We start from the raw sequence: 21,161 nt of genomic DNA on the forward strand, positions 1-21,161 counted from the left end.
TCTACTTACAATATAATAGTTCTATGCCACATGTTAAAAAATTCCCATTATCGCAGCTCGATTTATTGCTGTTTATTATTTTAATTTCTCTAAGATATGCATAAATTGGAAGACCTTAAAAAAATAAAGCACAGCGACGATCTTGTTTATTTATTATGCTTTTTTTTATTATAATTTTATAACAAATCGGACAAAAAATTCTAAAATATCTTTTACACAACCAATTCAATTAATAAACCAAAGTCTCTCTTGAAACAATTACAAAAAAAATAAAAATAATAAAAAATATTGACAAGCGCAGATATTTTCAGTAAAGTTAAGGAATTTCGATAATCGCTGTGCTATATTCAAATATTGCATCAAGTCCAAAATTTGAAAAAAAATTCATAATACGCGTAAGAAAGTTAAAAGTGCTTGAATAAAATATGCTCGTGCACTCGTATTTATCAAAAGGAATAAATTTGAGCGCGTATTAAACTACCTGGAATGTCTTAACTAATTGTTCCGACTTACGTGTAAAAATAATCACATTTACATTATGCAATAATTCCACTCTTGGAAACACATCGTACGATTGCCGTGCAACTTAAAAAAACATCACAAATGGCAGAAAAGTGTTTAGTAGCTACACAAAACGGTGATACGCGCAATTCAAGCCGTAAAATCCTCACGCAGACAAGAATCGTTACGTATTTACGGGACTCTATTTACAGTTTTAGTACCCTACAAGTCGCTAAAAAAGAAAAAAAAAAAAATTTTTTTTAATTCAAAATACTACACGTACGAAATACTTAACCCGAGGTGTCAAAAAGCATACGCACACATGACCCCACTTAGATTCAACCCTGCACTTGAAGTACAGCGGAACTTGTACATAGCGAACGTGACAAAAAATGAAAGGCAATTTCATCGAACATTCTTGAGATCAGAGTTAAGGCATTAAGTAGTTTGGTTCAGGGACAGCTTTCCACCCTTTTTTTCTTACGGATGATGACACGGTCCCTGCGTGCATGCAATAAAAATATCTAAAACTCCCTACTTTTACTTTTTTACAACACACACCTATCTACAACTTAAACTAATAAAATAGCCTAATTTTACGAGTGTAAGATTTGTTCGTTTTGATTGTTGTTGAATGATTTCGCATTTACACCAAAATCTCGCCAAACGACAGAGAGCACGCCAAGCTCACATTTTAATGCGTAAAAAAAACATTCCCCGACGCATGAAAAAAAAAAAAAAAAAAAAAAAAAAAAAGAATCCCATACTCATCCATACGCAATCACACGACGAGAGTAACGGCCTAGATCACAGTGTCCTGGTAGGCGGGTGGTCCACTGAGAACGAACTGCTTCTGGCTCTGCCTGACGACGTCCGATCTGCTGGGGACCTGGGGCGTGGCCCTCACCCCGTGGTAATTGCTGTAGCTCGACCTCGCGCTCGCTGGCCTGTTGCCGTACACCTCGTCCAGGTCCTCGCCGTTCAAGCTCTGTATGCTGGTTTGTTGGAAGGTGGGGTTGCTCTGTCCCTGCCACTGCATCGGGGCGTTGCTGGGCACCGCGAGGGTCAGGATGTTCTGCTCGCTGGCCCCCGCGGCTCCCATCAGGAGATGGGGGTTGTGGTTGTTTATGATGATGCTGCCGGCGGATGCTCCCTGCCAGCTTTCGGCCAAGTGGCGCGTCGAGCTCGCTAATTCCCAGTTGCTCGGGCCCAGGGTGGCCTGTGGGGGTGGGGGCGGGTAGATCGGCGAGTCTTGCTTCCAGATGTTGGGTGATGATGCGCTCAAATTTATCGCTTCGAGCTGCCAGCTTGGGATGCTCGGGTGGCCTGTGGCACGGACAAATCGGGATTTAGTGGGATGATCGCTGTCGTCGAGGTGGTATCTTTTACCCCCCATTGCTCGTCAAAGTATTTTATATTGTTGTTTGCACATTTTAAGTATACGTTTTGTCAAAATATTATAATCTAAGAATCATTAATCGGTTAATTTTATCATTTTATTTACAATATTTAAAATTACCGTCGATATGGATAATACGTCTAATGAATCATGTAACTGTCACATCATGGTGAAATTACTTGTAAATGAAATATTTTCATGCCATTCGTGACCATAAGGAAACACTAAGATAATTTGTTCATATCGTTTAAAATCTTTTTCCTTCATTTTTTTTTATCTTTAAAAATCCTATGATTATTCATGGTAAGAAAAAAAAAAAATTTTACCAAGTTCCGTCATTCGTAAAACACTAATAATGAACTGTACAAATTTAAAGAAAATCATAAAGTGTCTATACTTGAGTATGTGCACAGACCTAAGCCATAAAAAAAAATTCTAAGGTCATGTTCTCAAGATATGAAAAAAAAAAAAAAAATTACTTTCTACTCCGAAAAGTCGCTAAATGACCCTATGACGACTTACTTCAATAATGCATACTCAAAGTGGTTTTTCAGGGACGTAGCCCTTTGATTGGAAACAAAAAAAAAAGGGGAAAACCAAATTTGTACTCACTGGTGTTCCTCTCGCGGTCCCAGCGCCCGGATATCCGATCGTAGTTCAAGTTACCATGCGACAACGAGTTAACGTACTGGTTGGACAAAGCCGTGCTAATGATAGCCGGCGAGTTTGCGTACAGGCTCTCCTGCTGGTCCATGATTCTGTTGACGGGATTTTTACGCCTGGCCGATTGCCTCGAGGCCGTGGAGCTGCGCAGCCGCTGGTTCGAGCGCCGGTGGGTACCATCCCTGGATATCACCGAGCGCCGCTTGACCCTTCGGGGCGTCATTGGCTTCGGCGACACGTTGTCGTCCTGGTGATGCTGCTGCTGCTGCTGCTGTTGCTGCTGCTGTTGATGGTGGTGGTGCTCCTGTCGGTTTTGCTGGTGGTGGTGGTGCTGGTGGATCACGGCGGGTTCTGGACGCGTGTACTCGATGCTGTACAGCGGCCGCGGCTGTTTCTTTTTCTTCTTTCTAATTTGAGCTGCGACGGTAGCGTGAAAATATTTTTAGGGATGGCGAAAAACTCGCTGGTGTCTTTCTGTAGGGCTCAATTTTTTTTTTTTTTTTTTTTTTTGTTGTTTCTAAAAAGTATCATTCAAATACGTTTTTATTTTTACCAACTATTAATTAAAGTTTAATTATGCTACAAAGTAACCCAAAGATCGAATGCATCTATTGTCTATATAGTTACCAAGAAACCAGTGTGTTAATTAGAGACAGAAAGAAAGTATAATGTGAAAGGACGATTTTGTCAATAAATAAGCAAGCATGTAAATATTGCGTGTGTTTTTTGCACATTGCACTTTTATTCACCACAAAGTTAATATTTTTGATATTTCGTATAAAGTTTTTCTTTTTTTTCTTTTTTTTTTGTAATTTTACATGAACATTATCGTACAAAGAACTGAAAAATGATTGGCTACATGTATACTACTTAAATATTACTACTTAACAATTAAAAATCAAACGCTATAGATACAGTGAAGAACACATCAATCACTATAGTAATGAACAAGTTAAATAATAATAAAAAAATGAGCTTATATGTATTTTTTTTTTTCATTTATCGTAACGAGTCTTAAGTAAAATCTGACCCTCAAAATTGTATATATATTTTTTGTATGCAACTTCGACAACTTACGAGTCTCGTTTTTTTTTCAAGTCAATTCTCAAAGTTAACACCTTCAGCCGTAAAAAAGTGAGAAATCTGTTAAACAAAAAAAAAAAAAAATTTTAAATGTGATACTTGCACGCAAATGCAATAGACGACAATCTAGATGGTGTTCTGAATGAAGATGAAATTACTATCCTCAAACGTATATTTTATATGATGTAATATAAATATTTTTCTGTACATCAACTACGATATTTGGCATAAAACGATAAAATCTAACGCATAACACGTACGTACACTTACTACATTAAATACGATAAATCTATATATAAAAATAATCTACAAAGGATAAGGCTATTTTGGTTTCAGGCTTCAATTTTGTGTTCCTCCGAAAGACGCATTCACATTTTGTACGACCGAAATCACCAATTATTCGTTACATCAGATGTCTCTTGAGACAAGGCCCGAAAAATCACTCGACTATGCTTTGCTAATTATTAAAATAATTTTACCACAGTATCCTCAAAACACAACGAATCTACTTCACAAAACGCATACAACTAGGACGTCACTTTAACGTACAGTGCACGCACATAATCCACTGTTAAACAAGATTTGATGAAAACGTGGACATTGCAATAACCTAAGCATATATACTTTCGAATCGTTGGCACCAAATAGAAATTTCGTTTGTCGCTCCGCAAACGAAACGCATTCGCGTGAGACTCGTTTTTCGAATCTTATATAGGTATGTACACACACACATATATATAATATATCATACGTATCACAGTCCATCAGTGCGTAATCGTTGTTTATTATTCGTTTATTCTTCAACTTTTTTTTTCTGTTACTTCAACTCCATGTACGTACACTTATGTGAGTTGTGTTGACTGTATGTGGAAAAAAAAAGAAAAGAAACTTTCATCCATTCTTGCGTGTAATAGTCGTTGTCGCGCTTTTATCACATTTGCAAAATCGTTTATCCGTTAAAAATTGACCATGGCTTTTGTATGATTTGAAAACTCGTACACCCTGTGCGCTTACCAAAAGTAAGCTTCTCGTGTCGCGATAAAATTCTTTCCTTTGTTTTTCCAACGCTCGGTATAATTGACGAGGTAAAAGGCACTTTTGAAAATACTTTCGTCGTACAGTACCAGACCCACGTTGTACGGGCACCTCGTACAAGTTTGGCAAAGTGGCAAGTGTATAATTCAACATTGAAAAAAAAAAAAAAAAAAGAAAAAGTACAGCTCCGTACGCGGAGTACAAACGACAAACAACAAGTTTTTTTTCATCCATCACCTGGATTCCTTAAGTCACTTATCGAACGAGTATCGCGCGCCACACGCAACACTGAAACAACTGGTGTTTCAGCCTGTCGGTACATCGTGTGAAATAAAAAAAAGAAAAGTACCAAAGTAAGTATATGTATCTCGATACACCCTTCACAGCCGAAAAGTCCCAAAAGGCAGGCACACCATGAATTTCCGACCGGAAAATGTCTTTCTTCTTCCCGAATCGAGCGGTCGAACCCCCAAGTTCGGGTCAATAGTTGTTGACGAACATCGATATGGGCCTAGCGTCGCGACGAGCGTCTCGCGGGGCATGACTGGCACCAGCGGGAGGTGCAGCACCAGCCCCGTGATTGGCACCCGGAGCGGCCTGCTCCTCCAGCATCGACAGCCTCGGGTCCGAGTGGAAGGACCTGAGCTGCCTCTGGGGCACGGGTAGGGCCGGCGCCGCGCTCGACTGCCTTATGTGGTCCGCCTGGATGGCTCGGGGCCTGTACGAGTTCCGGTTCTGCTGGTACAGCCTTCCGGGCGGGCCAGCCGGGGCACGATTGTACTGACGCGACCTCATCAACGGACTATACGTCACCGGGGGCGTCTGTCTCTGCTGCTCGTGCTGGTACATGGGGTGCCTGTTGAGGCTCAGATTCGGCGTGTGCACCTCAAGACTGTCGTAGTAATCGGGTTGCTGCTGCTGCTGCTGCTGCTGCTGCTGCTGGTAATGTTGTGGTTGTGGTTGTCTGGGGTCCACGGCGGCTCGGAGCTCGTCCACGGGGTTGGAGTAGTTGGCGCACTCGAGCACGGCGGGCGAGGGGCGACCGGGGGATGCCCGACTGAAGCTGCCACTGGGCGAGCCGCCGTTGCTGTACTCGGCGTTGGAGCGAAGGGCGGCGCGGGCGCGATTATTAACCGCTACGGAGTACATGGGGCTGGCGGTGGGCGGGGCCGCGGTTTTGCGGACGGTTTGCTCGTTGAGGGTGCCCGAGGAGGCCGAGCCGGCAGTGGTCGTGGTGTTGGTCGGGTAGTAGTAGTAGCTGTTGTTGAGGTCGCTGAGGGTGCCGGTGGCGCTGGTCGAGGCGGTCGTTAGCTTGTTAGCGGCCCCGTAGGCGGCGGGCAGGGCCGAGTAGCTCACGTACATGGGATGGAGCGGCGTGTGCCCGGCCGTGCCAAAGTCACCGCCTCCGACAAAGTCAACTGGAAAATCAGGCGGTGCACGCAAGTGCGTTGCTGTATACACACATGGCTTTTTTTTTTTTTTTTTTTTTTTTTTATGTATTTTTATATTTTTCCCTTCTCTTTCGTCTCTTCTTGAGTTTCCCGCTCAGTTCTGCAGTTTTCATGGAAAAGCTTTTGAGGATCGGTTCTTTTGTCCGGATTATATCTCAGCGAGCGCTTTCGCTACGGTCGTGCGTTTATCGCGTCGGTTTTTCGTTCGTTGCGTGTTTGCGAAGTAAATATTATGTACGCTCGAGACGCGACGGATCGTAGCTTGCAAACATACGTGAGCCATAGTTCAGCCACTTTCGTGGTCGTCTTCAATTTTTATTCCATACGCCATTAAACGTGTAACACTCGTTGGTGCAACCTTACATCCTATGATAGAATTTTCTACGGTTCGTTTTTTTTTTTTTTTTTTTTTTTTTTTTCCAACAAGTACAATGTGTAGAGCCAAAGAATAAAAGATCAACATTGAGATTGTACAAATAAAGTAAAAAATTTGAGTATGAAAAGCGGATGCAATTGCCTTATACACGTAACAAAAAAAATTATATCTAATGATTGTATTTTTAGTTTGAAAGTTCTACGAATCTATTATTTAATGTATATAAAATATAAAAGCAGTCTACAAGATACAAAGCCAAAGTAGTCTACGAGTGCTTGTATGTAATGTAATATATGCATGCGGAGAACTGATTCCCTAAGGTTTTCCATGAATATCTCGACAGATTTTTACCTTTTCTTTTTTTTTTTTCACGGTGAATCTATTTTTTTAACGTTGGCGAATAATTAAGAAAAAACGTTTGATTGTTGAAAAAAAAAAAAAAAAAAAAACAATTCATGATCAAAGTACTTCTTATTTACTCGTGTATACCAGAGGTTTATGAGTGTTAGGTAGAAAAAAAATCCACACACAATAGATCAATGAAAAAACTATTAAATCAAAAGGAGGCAAAACAACAAAAACAACAACAACAACAACAACAACAACCATTCGTCCGAAATTCGCATGCAAGATTAATCTTTCTCACAAGTGCGTAGCACTTACCATAATGAAGGGTCAAATCCACCAATGAAATCAACTGCAACCGACAACCCCCTCTTTACTAAATACTGTTAATTGTTATTGCTTTTACCGCGATCACCAGAGTTAATTGAATCGTTATAATCAACAACGTGGTTGCGTAGTCGTATATAACAAAAAAAGGCGTGTCTTGTGGTTAAAAAAAAAAAAAAAAAAAAAAAAAAAAAAAAAAAAAAAACGTATCAAACACCACACTTGCACGTGAAAATGTTTTTGCATTTGCAATATTGTTAGGTTACATTATATATTATATACAGGTGTACAACAACGTGATAAATATACACTCTAGCGAGTTAATTGGTAAAAGTGTGAGTTGCGCGTGGCTAGAAAAGCTCAATTAGTCAAAACAGTAATTGTTGATAGCAAAGTTTTTTGTTTTTCGTAAATTTGTCAACTTACAGCTGTCGTCCTCCTCCATAAACATTCGACTCAGGCAAAGGCCGCTTATCACCGACAGGATCTAACAGGGGACACGAAAATGCAAATTTCAATTTTCATTCGTGTTTTTTTTATGCATTTATTTAGTTTTATTTATTTAAAATTCTCACCGATAGAAAACATTGTACCGACGAGTGAATGACTTCGATGACTTCGTATTTGAAGAGACACCCTACGACGTGATCGGGCCGGATGGGCCTGTAGAGATCGGGGTCTGGCACTGTGTTGTTTGACTGCTCCTTGCAGCCCGGTCCGTTGATCAGCCACCACGAGAAACTTCCTGTGCCAAAGTTCAGCAGGTCATCCCGCTGTTATTTAAACAATAATAAAAATTATAACACACGTAATTTTATTTTCATTTGTTATTAAATAATCAATTACGTGGGAATTCATTTTTTATCCCAAACTTTTTGTTGGCGAATAAATTTTGGTGTTAAAAATTATCTGTTTCTTTAAAACGTTTGCATGAAAACATACAAAATCTTTAAGTTATTTTTTTTGTGAAGCAATACTAAAAGATATGTTTTAAGTTAAATTTTTTAGATAATACTTTTTTTTTGTTACATTTTATTTATTTTTTTTATTTTTTTAGAAAAACAACAACATCTAAAAGTTACATTTGATATATTGTAAATATTCTATAAGCGTTGAATATTCCTCTTTCTGCTGACTAATTATTTAGGAACAATTGTTTTACGTAAAAAACTAATAAATGAAAATCAAATTTGAACGATTGGCATGACTTATTATTTCAACTTTTTTGTTATACTTATGTAAATTTTGAGTAGTAAATTTTGTTATTCCATCAGAAATATGTAATTATAATAATTTTTAAAAATTATTTTTCATTTATTGATTGAAATTCGACTGGTAATTTGTCAGCACTTAATTCATTGAGTAGTTTTTTAAAGATAACTTACATACTGACAAACTAAAATTGAAATTGTAAAATAAGTAAATTAAACTTTTTTCGAATGCATCTAACAATTTATCACCATATTTTTATGGTATTATTGTTTAAGTCAATGAGTTTAGATTTTTTTAAATTATCTGTCATTGTTATAAGTTTTCCAGAATTTCGAAATATTTAATGTATAGATATCTTTTGAACTAATTCTAAATTTTGTCATACACTCCTATCAAAGTCTTTAGTTTATTTTTCATTTGTTCTGAGTAGTCTAATTGTTATTCTTGAAAATTTACTATAATATAATATATAATACTATTGTTTCAGTGTGTTCAGGGTGTTCAGTTCTTTATGCATAAAAGAAATAAATTTTTTGAATAAATTTATATTGGAAGACACATAAAGTTACCTTCTGAAATTTTAATTTTTCAACCATGATATTAACAAATAATATTTAAAGTTAAATTTTGTATTAGAAATGTAATTGTCGCGCATAAAAATACATTTTATGTACAAAAATATGGATCATCAAAAACTATTAATTAACAAGTCCGTCCAGTAGATTGCATTAAATGATTGTCACGTATCCAACATTTTTTTAATAACTCACCCGCCGGACAAAACGGAAATGAATAATTTTATTTCCATCCATAGTAATCATACGCAATTAAAAAAAAAAAAAAAGAAAAAGAGTTGCACTAGCACTATAAATTTTATTCCGTGAATGCAAACAAAACCATCGTACGGATCATCCTCCTCTTATATAATTAAACCGTCGACGAAACCATACACCCTGCATCGCACACGCATAGTCATCAGTTTCAGCACAACCGTACCAAGTGACAATAAGGAGAAACCTTGGCGTCCCGCATAGATAAGAATAAAGAGAAAAGCGAAAGAAAAAAAGAAAAAAAAAATAGTAAGTAGAGCAGCGTCCAATTTACTCTCGGGACAGCTGAACCGACTCTCCAATAGATTCGCACATTTTCAGTGGGCACACGCGCAATTATCACTTTCCTCCCTCCATGTTGTGTACTTGACTCGTGTGACTCACCGTATCCAGACCTCCGACTTCGAGATAGAAGCAGATCAGAAAAGCGTTCCAGCTCAACCACAACACGTTCCACACGCAGTACTGCAACATACGAGAAACAAAAAATAAAATAATTTTTTTTTTTTTTTTTTACAACGCTATACGCTGTGTTTTCTTAATTATTAGGTATACATATTTTATCATCCATCCATTAATATGGCAACGTGCTCATGTCCTTCGTATGATGATACAAGTTTCCTTAACTGAGTATATTGTGACTAACACTCTAAGAATGCCCTTTATACGTTATACTTGTACGCTGCATATGTGAGCCGAAGCGGGTCAACGGCCACCGCTGCCGGTTTAAACGTATATGTGTGTAAAAGCACGCGTGAAGTCTGCGGGTTTCTCTACAAGACTACAATGATACATATACAATATATACATGTGTAGGTATGTCAAAGTGCGGCCCAACGACGATTCTCACGCTTTGTTTTTTTTTTTTTTTTTTTTTTTTTTTTTTTTTTCAGTGAGGCGCTCTTTTCTATCAAGTAGCCCCGCGCATTTGATTAATTAGCGCTACGGAGCGAGCTCGTGTCGGATATTTCATACATCGGACTAGACGGTGATCTTTTTTTCATCAAAAATTTAAAACAACGCCTTAATACGACATTTATATAAACGGGTATGACTGTTTGCCCCACGGGATTATCCAATTATGGGTCATTTATACGCATAAAGTTGTTGAGAGGAAAAAAGTTGTGCAGGTCTCGCGTGGCCAAAACTTATTCAACAACTATGTTACTTTGGTTTAAAACAAAACAAAAACATTGCCAACGATAAGAAAAATTGAAAGAAAGAATTTTTCGCAATAAAAATACTGAAGATTACTGTAGCTGAATGATGCACTGATAAATTTTTATGATAAAAAAATGTGTATAACTCGAGTGTGCACGTTAGTTTTTCATTTTTCCAACCCACCACAAATATAACAATGAAGTACTACACTGCCGGAAACGTGAAATTAAATAAACACTCGTACACGCGAACCGTACATATATATAGAGATGGTATCGATCCGTTGGTTGGGGGCCGATATCGATCTCCAGACGTTTTAGAGTAAACGCAATCATCGGTGCATTGCACGCGTATATGTATACCTAACCGCGCACCTGCAGCTTGGCAAGCCCCGTACAAAGTGGATCACGGTGGTTGGCTCGTGTGTATTGGAAAGGTGTCTTAATTGAGGAGAAAGCCGCATCTTCGAATGCCTTTTCTTTTCGAGATCGACGCACGCGCCCGAAGAAGCTCGACGAGGGAAAAGTTTTTTTCGATAGCTTTCGAGATTTTCTCCTCGTCACGGCCCATCCGGGATTTTTGCTATTTGTGTTTATTATCGATTGCTCAAGTATTAAATGAACGCGTGCACTTACCGATATGATGTATTTGGGTCGGTACTGGAAGGCTCCGAAGAACCCGAGGATCACGAAAATGATGTTGAAAAAGTTGACGAGTATCGGCACCCACATGAAGCCCAGGAAGTCGAACACTTGGCGCTCGCTCGTTGTTATCTGAAATTAAAAAGGAAATTTGTTATCAATTCGGGAAATCGGATGATACGCTGTTCCGTGGAAAATTAGAACTGAGGGAGGAGCATTTTTTATAACTACGAGAAGAATTTCTTATGTATGAATGATGAATTTCGCTGTAAGACGGTCTTAATTTGCGGCAATTATTCTGTATTCCACCCGTTCTCACTACTGTCACGGAAATTAAGGCATATACGTTTGGGCAGCCGGTGTAGCGAGAAGTTTGCTCTATTAATAAGTAGTTTGGATAATTATGTGCTAACGTTTGTTGAGTCTATTCTATTTTGTCGAAGCGAGTATTTTATCAAAACAGTAGTTGAAAAATGTACGTTTAAAAGCGCGATTGAAGCATAAAGTAACAGAGTAAAAGATAGTACATTGTTTGTGATTTAAAAAAATATTATTTTAATTGTATGGGCACATGTGTATACATGTCAACACAAATCACACATTAGTTTGTTGCAGGTTTTCAATGTTACCTATACACTTCTATTTACATCTAGATAATTTTGAATTTATTTTTAAAAAGCAATCAAATTTATAAGTTCCAAACTAGGTATCAAGATAAAGTAAGATAATGCAACACCTCTTACATTTACATTTTTTAATTTTAATGATGGATTTATCTACTCATACAAAAAATACGGACAAATTAAAAATAGCATCTTGATAACGATATTTAACCTGAAAAAACATACATTTTTACCTATAAAAGATGATAGTATTGGTGTGAAGCAGAACAATTTGTTTTGATATGACGTAAACCGTTTTACGTGTATAGCGATGATAAAAAGCGTGTTTTCTCTGAATCGATTACATTTTTTCAAGGTTGCGTGAATCACTATATGAATCAGGTAGCAGCAAAGGTGGTAAAAAAAGGATATGTTTTTTTTTTATATATTTCAGCAAAAATATAAATAAACGTAATGTAAAGTCATCATTAGAGCGTACGGATGCTACCACGTGCTGAGATCATCAGAGTTTTTAATACTTTAGATCTCGTATATTTAAATATTGCACATATTTGTGATAACAGAAAAATCTCTTTTCTAATCTCTCTCTCTCTCTCTCTTTCTCTTTAATATTAACAGACGTAAAATTCTGTATTAATTATTTGTTAATATGTTGCCAAAGTGGCCATTATCTGTGTTAAAAAAATTAAATGAAAGTGGCAATAACATATGTAAAAACAAAAAAAAAAAATTCGTGTATTAAACTTCAATACCAAAGTATACTCAACATTTAGTAGAAAGAAGTAACTAACTGTATGTATATATGTATTTGAATACAATGGGCTGAGTAGGAAGACAACTTAACATAAAGTACACATATTTATCTATTCAAACGACGTGTACTTTATGAATACCTCTTTTTAAGATTCATGATTGCATAAATTTCTGTAAAACAAACTAACATAAAATAATGAATACGAGTGTTACACGTTCCATCCCTTTTCTCCTCCAAATAAATAATTCAACCGCTGGAAATTTTAATTAACTTGTCCTGCCCTGTCTTTTGTTTCAAAACAACCAACTAAAATACTCTTCCGCTTTGAAACCAAAAAAAGTGTCCATGCAACAAATAAATTCTCGCAGATCCTAGAATAGATGTCCAAGTAAGAAAATAACAAAAAAAAAAAAAAGGAATGAAACACGTTGTACGTAAAAATAAAAAAAATAAAATAATAATACGTACCATCTGAAGGACGCATATTGTTAGTAGGAAGTGCCTCTTGTCGCACAGTCCCATGTCCGCTGGCTTACTCGACGTCGTCGTCGTCTTCTGGACGACCTAGCGTCCGGCCTCTCGCAGCACATGCACGCACTCACGATCGTATTAAAACTCCTCTGCCTCGTTTTTCACGTCCGTCCACAATCATCCTTTCCACCTCTTCTCCGACGACACATCACTTGCACGTTTTATTCATATAAAAAATTATTAAAATTTAAATAAAAAAAAAAAAAAAAACAATACACTTTCATGCGGTACTGCACAGTCCATTCGGTAGAGTTTTGTTAATATAATGAGGAACGGCGTGTGGTTATCCGTTACTACAGCTGAAGTGGCGTCGCCATTTTCTCGCCGAGATCATTCTCCACCTGTGTAGGTGTATCTTTTCTGTGTGGGTGTGGACATACACATACATATGCAGACATAAATATGTGACCATACATGTATTTGTTGTATAGTAAAATGCTAAAATAATACATTGTGACATTATTTTGTGGTTCCAGATTACTCATTTTAAAGTATAAAATTCATGAAATTCACAACAAAAATGTATTTGAAAACCTACACTTGTTTCATTGTTAGATATTAGCATTAAATAACTGCAACAGTCTTTGAATTGTATTGTACTTTATTATCGTTGTAAAAAAATATACATCATATTATTTATTCATGGATGATATAGAATCTTATTACTGATTTTTGTTATTATAGACCCTAAGAGTTACAAAAAAGGTAATTTTTAATGAGCTTATAATATACTTAAGCCCTCGCTTAAGCCCTAGTTATTTTCATGCACTTTTTAAACAAAATTTAAATATACTAACAAAAATTTTTCAGCTAAATTAACAATAAGAAATTTAAAAAACTTTATTATACATAAAATCATCTATTGATGCATTTAAAATCTAAGGTTATGATTTTCATAGGTCAGAGTAAAGTAACCATATTTTTCAATTAACAAATGTGATTTTTTTTTTTTTGGCGTAATGATTTGAAAGTACAAAATATGCTCTTATACTCAAAATGTAATATTTAATTTTTTATAACAAAATTAAAAATATAAAGAACAAAACAAATTTTATTAGAATTGTTGAGTGACATGTGTATTCCTTTAAAACATTTGTCTTTTAACTTGTGGCATTTTATTTGACTTGACTAAAAAAGCACTAAACAATTATTTATTTATTTTTATTATTATTTTTTTAACAATACCATCATTCTAATCTGCATGTAAAACCAAACGGCTGTACTAGTACGATTAAAATATTTTTTAAATTAAATTGTATCAAAAACAAAAACACATAAAAATATTTGTCACGCGTGAGACGTGCATCCACATTACTTTTATTTATTATTCATAAGATTGAGACGGTATCTTACTCTATGATTTTAACAAAAAAAAAAAAAAATGTATAATTGCCAAAAAATGTAATCATAGTAACCGATAATTTTCTACAGAAAAATAATCGTCCCTTTAATTGTAAAAAAATAATTAACAACTTACACAGCCAACCTGTACTCCACAATTATATATCTATATAATGTACCAGTAAGCATACTTTGCTTCCTGTTGCTGTCGCTGCCGATGAGAGACTAAATAGAGAAGAGACAGACGAGACGCTACTGCATGGAAGTAAAGAGGCACGCTGCATAATATACTTACTCGCATTGCTCACGCCAAAAGAAGAATTTCAATGGAGCACACTCGCACGCTTTTATAAGCACATACATGGGGCAGCTTTCGAAAAGCCCGTAAATCGGATACATATATTATTTTCTTGCAAGTATATTATGTTCTTATACATTTTATGATCTGCTACTTCAGTAATACCATGGGCGCCAATGTAGTGGATGCATACACATACTCTACTGTCTTTGTTTCATTAGACCAGAGACAGAATAAGAGGCACAGATGTGCAATCGTTTGTGTTTCGTCTCACTTGTGTCCATATACGTGCCGTTTCCTATTATCTGATCTGATAATTATTATATCGGTTGAACTTTCCCGCTGTACGCTTCGTGCCAACTTGGGAGAAAGGAACAAGATTTTAGCAACACGCGTTGCTTCCTACTACGTTGTTTTGTGCTATCGCCGATCATTGTAATTACAATGCTTTCACGTGAGCATCTGGATTACCATTGGAAATTTTTTTATAAATATTTTTCTTACTAGTTATTACATTATCGATTCTTACCAAGTTTTTTAAATATTTGTAATCGACAGTTTATGTTGATTTTTTTATAGAAACAGCTGTGTCGAAAAACTATAGTCTTTGTGTATTTTTTTTTCATTTTCTATGATTTATACGTAGTGAGACAAGGTATTTCAAAAAATGGAGCGTAAAACCTTGTGGGTAAAATTGTTTTTTCTCCGGTTTTTATAATCTTTTTCTGCAGATTAGATTAAATGCTCTGGCGCCAGTGAAATAAATTACTTTGATCAATATGTTTACTTTAAAAAGTCGTACCAGGGCAGAAATCTTCGGAAAAAAGATTATTTGTTAATATCATAACTCACATATTTATTTGTTTTGCTTTCTTTCAGAATTTTCAAAACTATGATTTTGCAGTACAAAAAATTGTTACGTTTTTATTTAGTTAAACAAAAATAGTACAGTTTTTTATTTGCATTTGTATTTATACGCTGTAGCATATTTAACAGTTTTTTTTTAAATTTATATAATTGGTTCAATCGTTTTAAAGTCATTACAATAGTAGTTTTCCTACGAGTTTGAAAAGTCTTTGTTTGCGAACCGAGAGGTTTGCGGCCCGAGCCGAAGGCGAGGTCCGTAACGAGGGTCGTAAAAAAGACTTTTCGAACGAGTATAGGAAAACTGCTTTTTCGCCCGAGGAAGTACCAGACTCCCAAAACCACCCGAGGGCGGAAAAAGTAAATTAATAATATGTTGTAATTAAGTTTTGACCAAATATTCGTGATAAAGAACAGCATATTTTTACGTAATCCTAAATATTTTTTTTCTGTTTTTTTGACAATTATATGATGAAATTAATAAAATCAAATAAATTTCTATTTAATGTGTACAATTCAAACTCTATACAAAATAATCATGAAAAATTCAGATTAAAAATATCTAGTTGATTGTACCATGTAGCTAATTCAATAAATGTATTATAATTTTTGAAGAACGCAAGTAGGTACTGACGTATGAAACTTTCAGCACGATCGTTAAAATAACAAAAAAAAAACGTTTTTTGGGAGAACAAATTAATAATTTACCCTTGAATAATTTTACAAAACAAAAAATAAAAAGATACGTTAGATGCCCGCTAAATTCATCATGAGACTATTTGAAATTACTAGATAAATTTTGTATGCTCGAGCTGTATTCATTCATTTGTCAACCATTAACTAATTGTGTATAAGGTTAAAGAGTTAAATAAAAATGATCAATTTATCATTAATCGAGTTATGGTGAATTCAACCAATGACTTATAAAAAATTGCATGACCGATAAATAAATAAATAAATAAACAAATAAATAAATATATTAAAAAACACGTGTGTATACCCCCTTCGAGCATATGGACGAAAAAACGAAGCAACGTTAACCTCCAACCCGCAAGATTTTCGCGTGCCATCGACTACCGTCGACACCGACAAGCATTTTACTAAAAAACCTTTTCCTGCCATGCTTCTGGTGCTTCGACGTTTACGACAACGACGACGACGACACTTGGATTCATAACGGTATTCCGGCGAAAGAGCAAAAAAAAAAAAAAACAACCTTGCCCCCTCTCTCTCGAGAAAACTCTTCCGACCGATCCGACATTTAGGCTCCCCTGTCACCGAGAACCAGCAGCAACGATGCAACGGCAATGAGAATGCAGGGAAACACCAGCACGAGCAAGACACCGTAAAAGAGCATCGTCGCAGCTATGGCCGAGAAACGTGCCGGCCGCCGGAAGCCGTTGGCCGCGACGACGGCATCCCCGAGAGAGCAGCGCGAGTCGGGGGGAGCAAAAGCTGCTGCCGGAGGTGCTCCACCACCACCACCACCTGCGGGGCCAGGAAGAACCGGAGGCGGAGGAGCAGAGCGGGCTGCCACGGCTTCCACGAGCGCGTCCCTGGTATCGTCGAGGGGCCGGCGGGTCGTTCGGGAGATGGTAATAATCAATATCAGCTTTGGTGAACGTATTTAGGGTTGGTTATTGCAACGACCGAGTGAACGAAACGTAACTCAAAGTTTGGTCATTCGAGAAAGGCTTGGGTCGAGTTTTCAAGACAACCGAGCAGGAGTTTCGCCTGCACGAGATCACCGGCGACGGGAACTGCATGTTCCGGGCTGTCAGCTTTATACTCTGGGGCACGGAGAGCAGGCACAGATATCTCCGCTCGCTGGTATTTCACACGCACTTTTTATACACCAAGTACGGATTTTTTTTTTTTTTTTCAAATGCAAGACATACCGATCAATCGGTTTATTATCTCGACATTATATCATTGACGCGGCAATCGTCACTTTTCCGTGCTGGTTACTACATCACACGGTAATCTTCAGTGTCCAAATAGCATACTCGTGTTTGAAGTTCCAATACTTATAATGTACATATTGTTTCTCTTCTATTGGAATTGCCACTCGGCAAACGTAATTACCCAATACACTGGAGTACGAGCGTACACGAATAAAAGTAACCGAACATAGAGATTCGTAATTGGTCCTCGATGCGCAGGTGGTGAGCCACATCGAGGACTCGTGGCGGGAGTTGAAGTCGTTGGTGCTCGCCGAGTGGAACATACGAAGCGCGAGCGATTACGCGAGCCACATGGGGGCGAACGGGACCTTCGCGAGCGAGCTCGAGTGCGTGATAGCCACCAAACTGAACAAGCTCAGCCTGTCGATATACCGGCGAGCCGATGCCTCGGGCAACCTCAGGCGGGTCCTCTACAGCGAGTTGGGCAGACGCGCCGGCATCGCCAATCTCCTGTTCAGCGGGCGCAACGAGTGCGGCCACTACGACGTGCTCCTCCCGCTGTTGGCTGGCAATAGGTCATGATTCTTGTTTTTCGATTAATAGAGACGCTTTGCTCAAAAATTACTCCTTGTACAGATGTGCGTGTACTTGTATGTTTCATAATAAACTTTTTTTTTTTTTTTTTACTTGCATCAACATCTCGGAGCGTCCGAGTGGGAGCTTTTATTTTGTTATTTTAGACGATAATGCGATTCGTACCTCTACTTCTACGAGAAATTCATACAAAAAACAAACAAACGCTAAATCAACCTTACTTTTCTGTAGGTAATAAATATATGTGCTTTGTGATATTATTCACCACATTTTTCTTCTTTTTTTTTTTTTTTTTTTTTAAATAAGTACTCGTGGCTGTGGTGATACCTCGCATTGTGTGCTTTTTCCATTGTCTGGTACACACCACACCCCCTCCCCCCTTCGTGATGCAGATGAGAATTTTCACGTGTCCAGCCACCTCGTGAACGCCGTTATTCCCGCGTACAGCTTACAGCTAAACAAAAAATACACGAGTCTGTAAATTTATTGCATTGTTGCGTCAACCGAAATTCACGAGCTCGCTCGATAAAGCGTATAATGCCTTACCTGAGCTGATAAAACACCTTGGAGCTCCAGGTCGTGCTGATGCAGCACATATCCCGTCGGACGGCCTGTACGACTCCTTTGGCGATTTCCCGCTCGTTTTGCTCGATCGACCTGCAAATGAAAAAAAAAAAAAAAAAAAAAAAAAAACACGCAGAGGAGGGAAAATTAAAAATAAAAAATAAAAATAAAAATAACAACAACCACCCCCCGTGCGTTACCTTACCTCGGCTCGGCTCTCGGCGCCACAGTCATGAACGTCAGTCTACTCCCGCGACCGCTCAACTGCTCCCCGAGACTCTCCATCAATCCTGCAACCATACAATATATATATATACATATTATAAGGAATGGAATTGAACAAAGTTTATACACGTGGTGCACCAGTACGCGTATTTGTACGAAAGGACCCCCGTTGTCTAATTAAAAACAAAACAGTGGATGGGGACGGGTAACAATAAGTGATAGGAAACGCAAACCTGCGATCGCGGCTTTCGAGCCCATGTAGGCGTCCTCCGTGGAAACGCTTGGCGTGACTCCAATGACGTGGGCTCTCTCGCGGTTGAGCATCGACGGCAGAAAGGCCAGTACCGTCTGCGAAATGGGCATCGGTTAAAATGAGTGTTCCACCGTAGATTATCGAAAAAAAAAACGGTTGGGCTCACCCAGTAGTGGCTCATGAGGGTCCGGCTGATGGTGTCGAGGAGCCCCTGTCCCGAACTGCCGGCGCAGGTGACGAGCACGTCGACCCGGCCCACGTCCTCCCTGACCTTCTCGGCCAGCTCCTTTATCTCGTTTCTGTCCCAGAGGTTGCAGCGATATGCCAATCCGTCATTGGCCAGTGGGCGCCGTACCCTCGACGTTACTCCCTTGGCGTCCCGGTACCTCGGGCCGATCCGCTCCACCCCCGGGTATCGGGCGCGTACGCGCGAAGCCGTCTCCTCGACGTTGCTCTCGGCCCCGTCCACGCAGATCACCAAGCAGCCCCCTCGGGCGAACTCCTCGGCCAGCGACGAGCCTAAGCTCGAGGTGGCTCCTGTTACCTTTTTTTTTTTTTTTTTTTTTTAACTATATAGATCAAGATCTTTGGCTATGTGCCCAAGTTGCTTCTTCGAATAATTATTCATATTTGTTTTGTGCCACAACGACTTTAACACGAACCAATGCACACTTGTTCCAAGTTTTTTATCAAATTTCAACCCAAGTTTATTGATTGACTGAAGTATTGTTTAGTAAATTCGTTTGTTTGTTTTTTTTTTTCACTCGTTAATATCTTGGAAACGAAGTATACGCATTGGATAAATGTATGATGGATTTGCGAGGATGTTTAGGAAAAATACCGTGAGAATCTAACGAGGTGCTCGTATGTAAGGGTATGCGAAAAATTAAGTGTACATAGGTTTGTGGGCGTGGATGAAAAATTACTCAGCAGTTGGTTTTTACCAGCACGACGTCACCGGTGAGGTCACGGGGTGGCTTGGGTAGTGCAGACTTGACTGCAGCGAGAAGGACGAGGAATCCGGAAACGGCGAGTCCCAAGAGAAATTCGAAGCTCAAATAAAACCAAGTGACGGACGAAGGGCCCGTTGGCCCCGATGACACAGCTTCCTCCCGTAATGCCAACATTGCTGTATCTGTGAGCCTATCCTCGCACTCTATTCCGTTACTTTACTCTTTTGTTGACTTTTAGTGTGGTGCTGTAAACAGAGTACCTATATTGCAGTCATTGAGCCAGTAATGGTCGAAACTGGGATTATTGGTGTTGATTTTTTTTTTTCCCATACTATGATACTGTGTCGGATGCGCTTCGCACGATCCAAATGACAACTTTCGTACAACTAGTCACGTATGAATATTTTTCAACATTATTAGTCGATAACTGCACTACTCAAAGACAACATAATTTATAACATAATGTATAAGTAAATAGACAGCGCTTCGAAAATATATATTTTTTTTTTCATAATAACTAACGCATCGCATTGTAAAATTACGAAATTTCACTGTGCATCATTTCATTTCACAATAACTTTACTTTGCTACAATTATTTTTCCAATTGTCTCTTGTAAAAGGATAAGAAGAATGAAATATTGTTGCTTCGGATCGTTTTTACATTAGAAATTTGTTTTTATCCAAATTATTCCTACATGTCTATATTATTACTGGATTTAATAACAAAGTGTAAAAAAAAAACTTCCCGTCAGTACTTTTACAAGCTCGCAAGTCCATTTCACTCGATGCATGCGCTCGAAAAATCGCTCATGGTATTTTCAGCTTGTATGGTGTGTATTAATTAACTCATGCGATTCAATGTATACATATATATATATATATATATATATATATATATATATATATACCTCAACAACGTGACCGCAACCTTTCACGACTAACGAGACGCAACGACCCAGGAAGTATATTTATCGTGCGCTCGACTCAAACCACGTGCTCGTTATAATGTAGATTTATCATTGATTTGTAAACTCGGTTTTTCTGACATTTGCTTTAATAGACCGAATTTGCCGCACCGAATTTACCGCACAACAACAACAAAAAATAGATACCCATTGGCGTTGTGAGTTACTTTCGTTCTCTTTTCCATCTCATTTCGAATAATCCTCGAGACATTGATAATCTTACGTAATGCGCGGATTTTTCGTCACTCCATACTTCCCAGGCTGGCT

The 21,161-nt window shown here is 38.1% G+C and overlaps 3 protein-coding genes across 5 annotated transcripts; 1 reads left to right on the plus strand and 2 right to left on the minus strand.

The window, feature by feature from the left end:
* Nucleotides 1-1,267: 1,267 nt before the first annotated feature.
* Nucleotides 1,268-14,505, minus strand: NKAIN (sodium/potassium-transporting ATPase subunit beta-1-interacting protein). Of its 3 annotated transcripts, none has more exons than XM_089593887.1 (8): nt 14,410-14,505; nt 12,870-13,292; nt 11,019-11,156; nt 9,607-9,687; nt 7,756-7,953; nt 7,607-7,667; nt 2,513-2,980; nt 1,268-1,827 (listed from the first exon to the last, which is right to left on the minus strand). In XM_089593887.1, the coding sequence occupies exons 2-8, from the start codon at nt 12,921-12,923 to the stop codon at nt 1,304-1,306; spliced, it is 1,524 nt and encodes a 507-aa protein (XP_089450013.1). In that variant the 5' UTR covers nt 12,924-13,292; nt 14,410-14,505; the 3' UTR covers nt 1,268-1,303. The 3 variants fall into 3 exon arrangements, with proteins under 3 accessions (XP_089450013.1, XP_089450012.1, XP_089450014.1); XM_089593886.1 differs by having other exon boundaries at nt 12,870-13,370; XM_089593888.1 differs by lacking the exons at nt 1,268-1,827; nt 2,513-2,980 and adding an exon at nt 4,387-6,099 and having other exon boundaries at nt 12,870-13,370.
* A 2,694-nt stretch (nt 14,506-17,199) lies between these two features.
* LOC106641361 (uncharacterized) lies at nt 17,200-17,921 on the plus strand. Its single transcript, XM_014355769.2, has 2 exons — nt 17,200-17,265; nt 17,598-17,921. Exons 1-2 carry the CDS (start codon nt 17,200-17,202, stop codon nt 17,919-17,921), a joined length of 390 nt encoding a protein of 129 aa, XP_014211255.1.
* A 293-nt stretch (nt 17,922-18,214) lies between these two features.
* On the minus strand, nt 18,215-20,157 carry LOC106641388 (retinol dehydrogenase 10). Its single transcript, XM_014355797.2, has 6 exons — nt 19,920-20,157; nt 19,142-19,519; nt 18,956-19,070; nt 18,703-18,787; nt 18,480-18,590; nt 18,215-18,387 (listed from the first exon to the last, which is right to left on the minus strand). Exons 1-6 carry the CDS (start codon nt 20,100-20,102, stop codon nt 18,336-18,338), a joined length of 924 nt encoding a protein of 307 aa, XP_014211283.2. The 5' UTR covers nt 20,103-20,157; the 3' UTR covers nt 18,215-18,335.
* Nucleotides 20,158-21,161: the final 1,004 nt, after the last annotated feature.

The sequence above is a fragment of the Copidosoma floridanum genome, unplaced genomic scaffold (assembly GCF_036245765.1).
Source record: "Copidosoma floridanum isolate Cflo_tuat_1 unplaced genomic scaffold, Cflo_Japanese_pri ptg000020l, whole genome shotgun sequence".
Lineage (NCBI taxonomy): Eukaryota > Metazoa > Arthropoda > Insecta > Hymenoptera > Encyrtidae > Copidosoma > Copidosoma floridanum.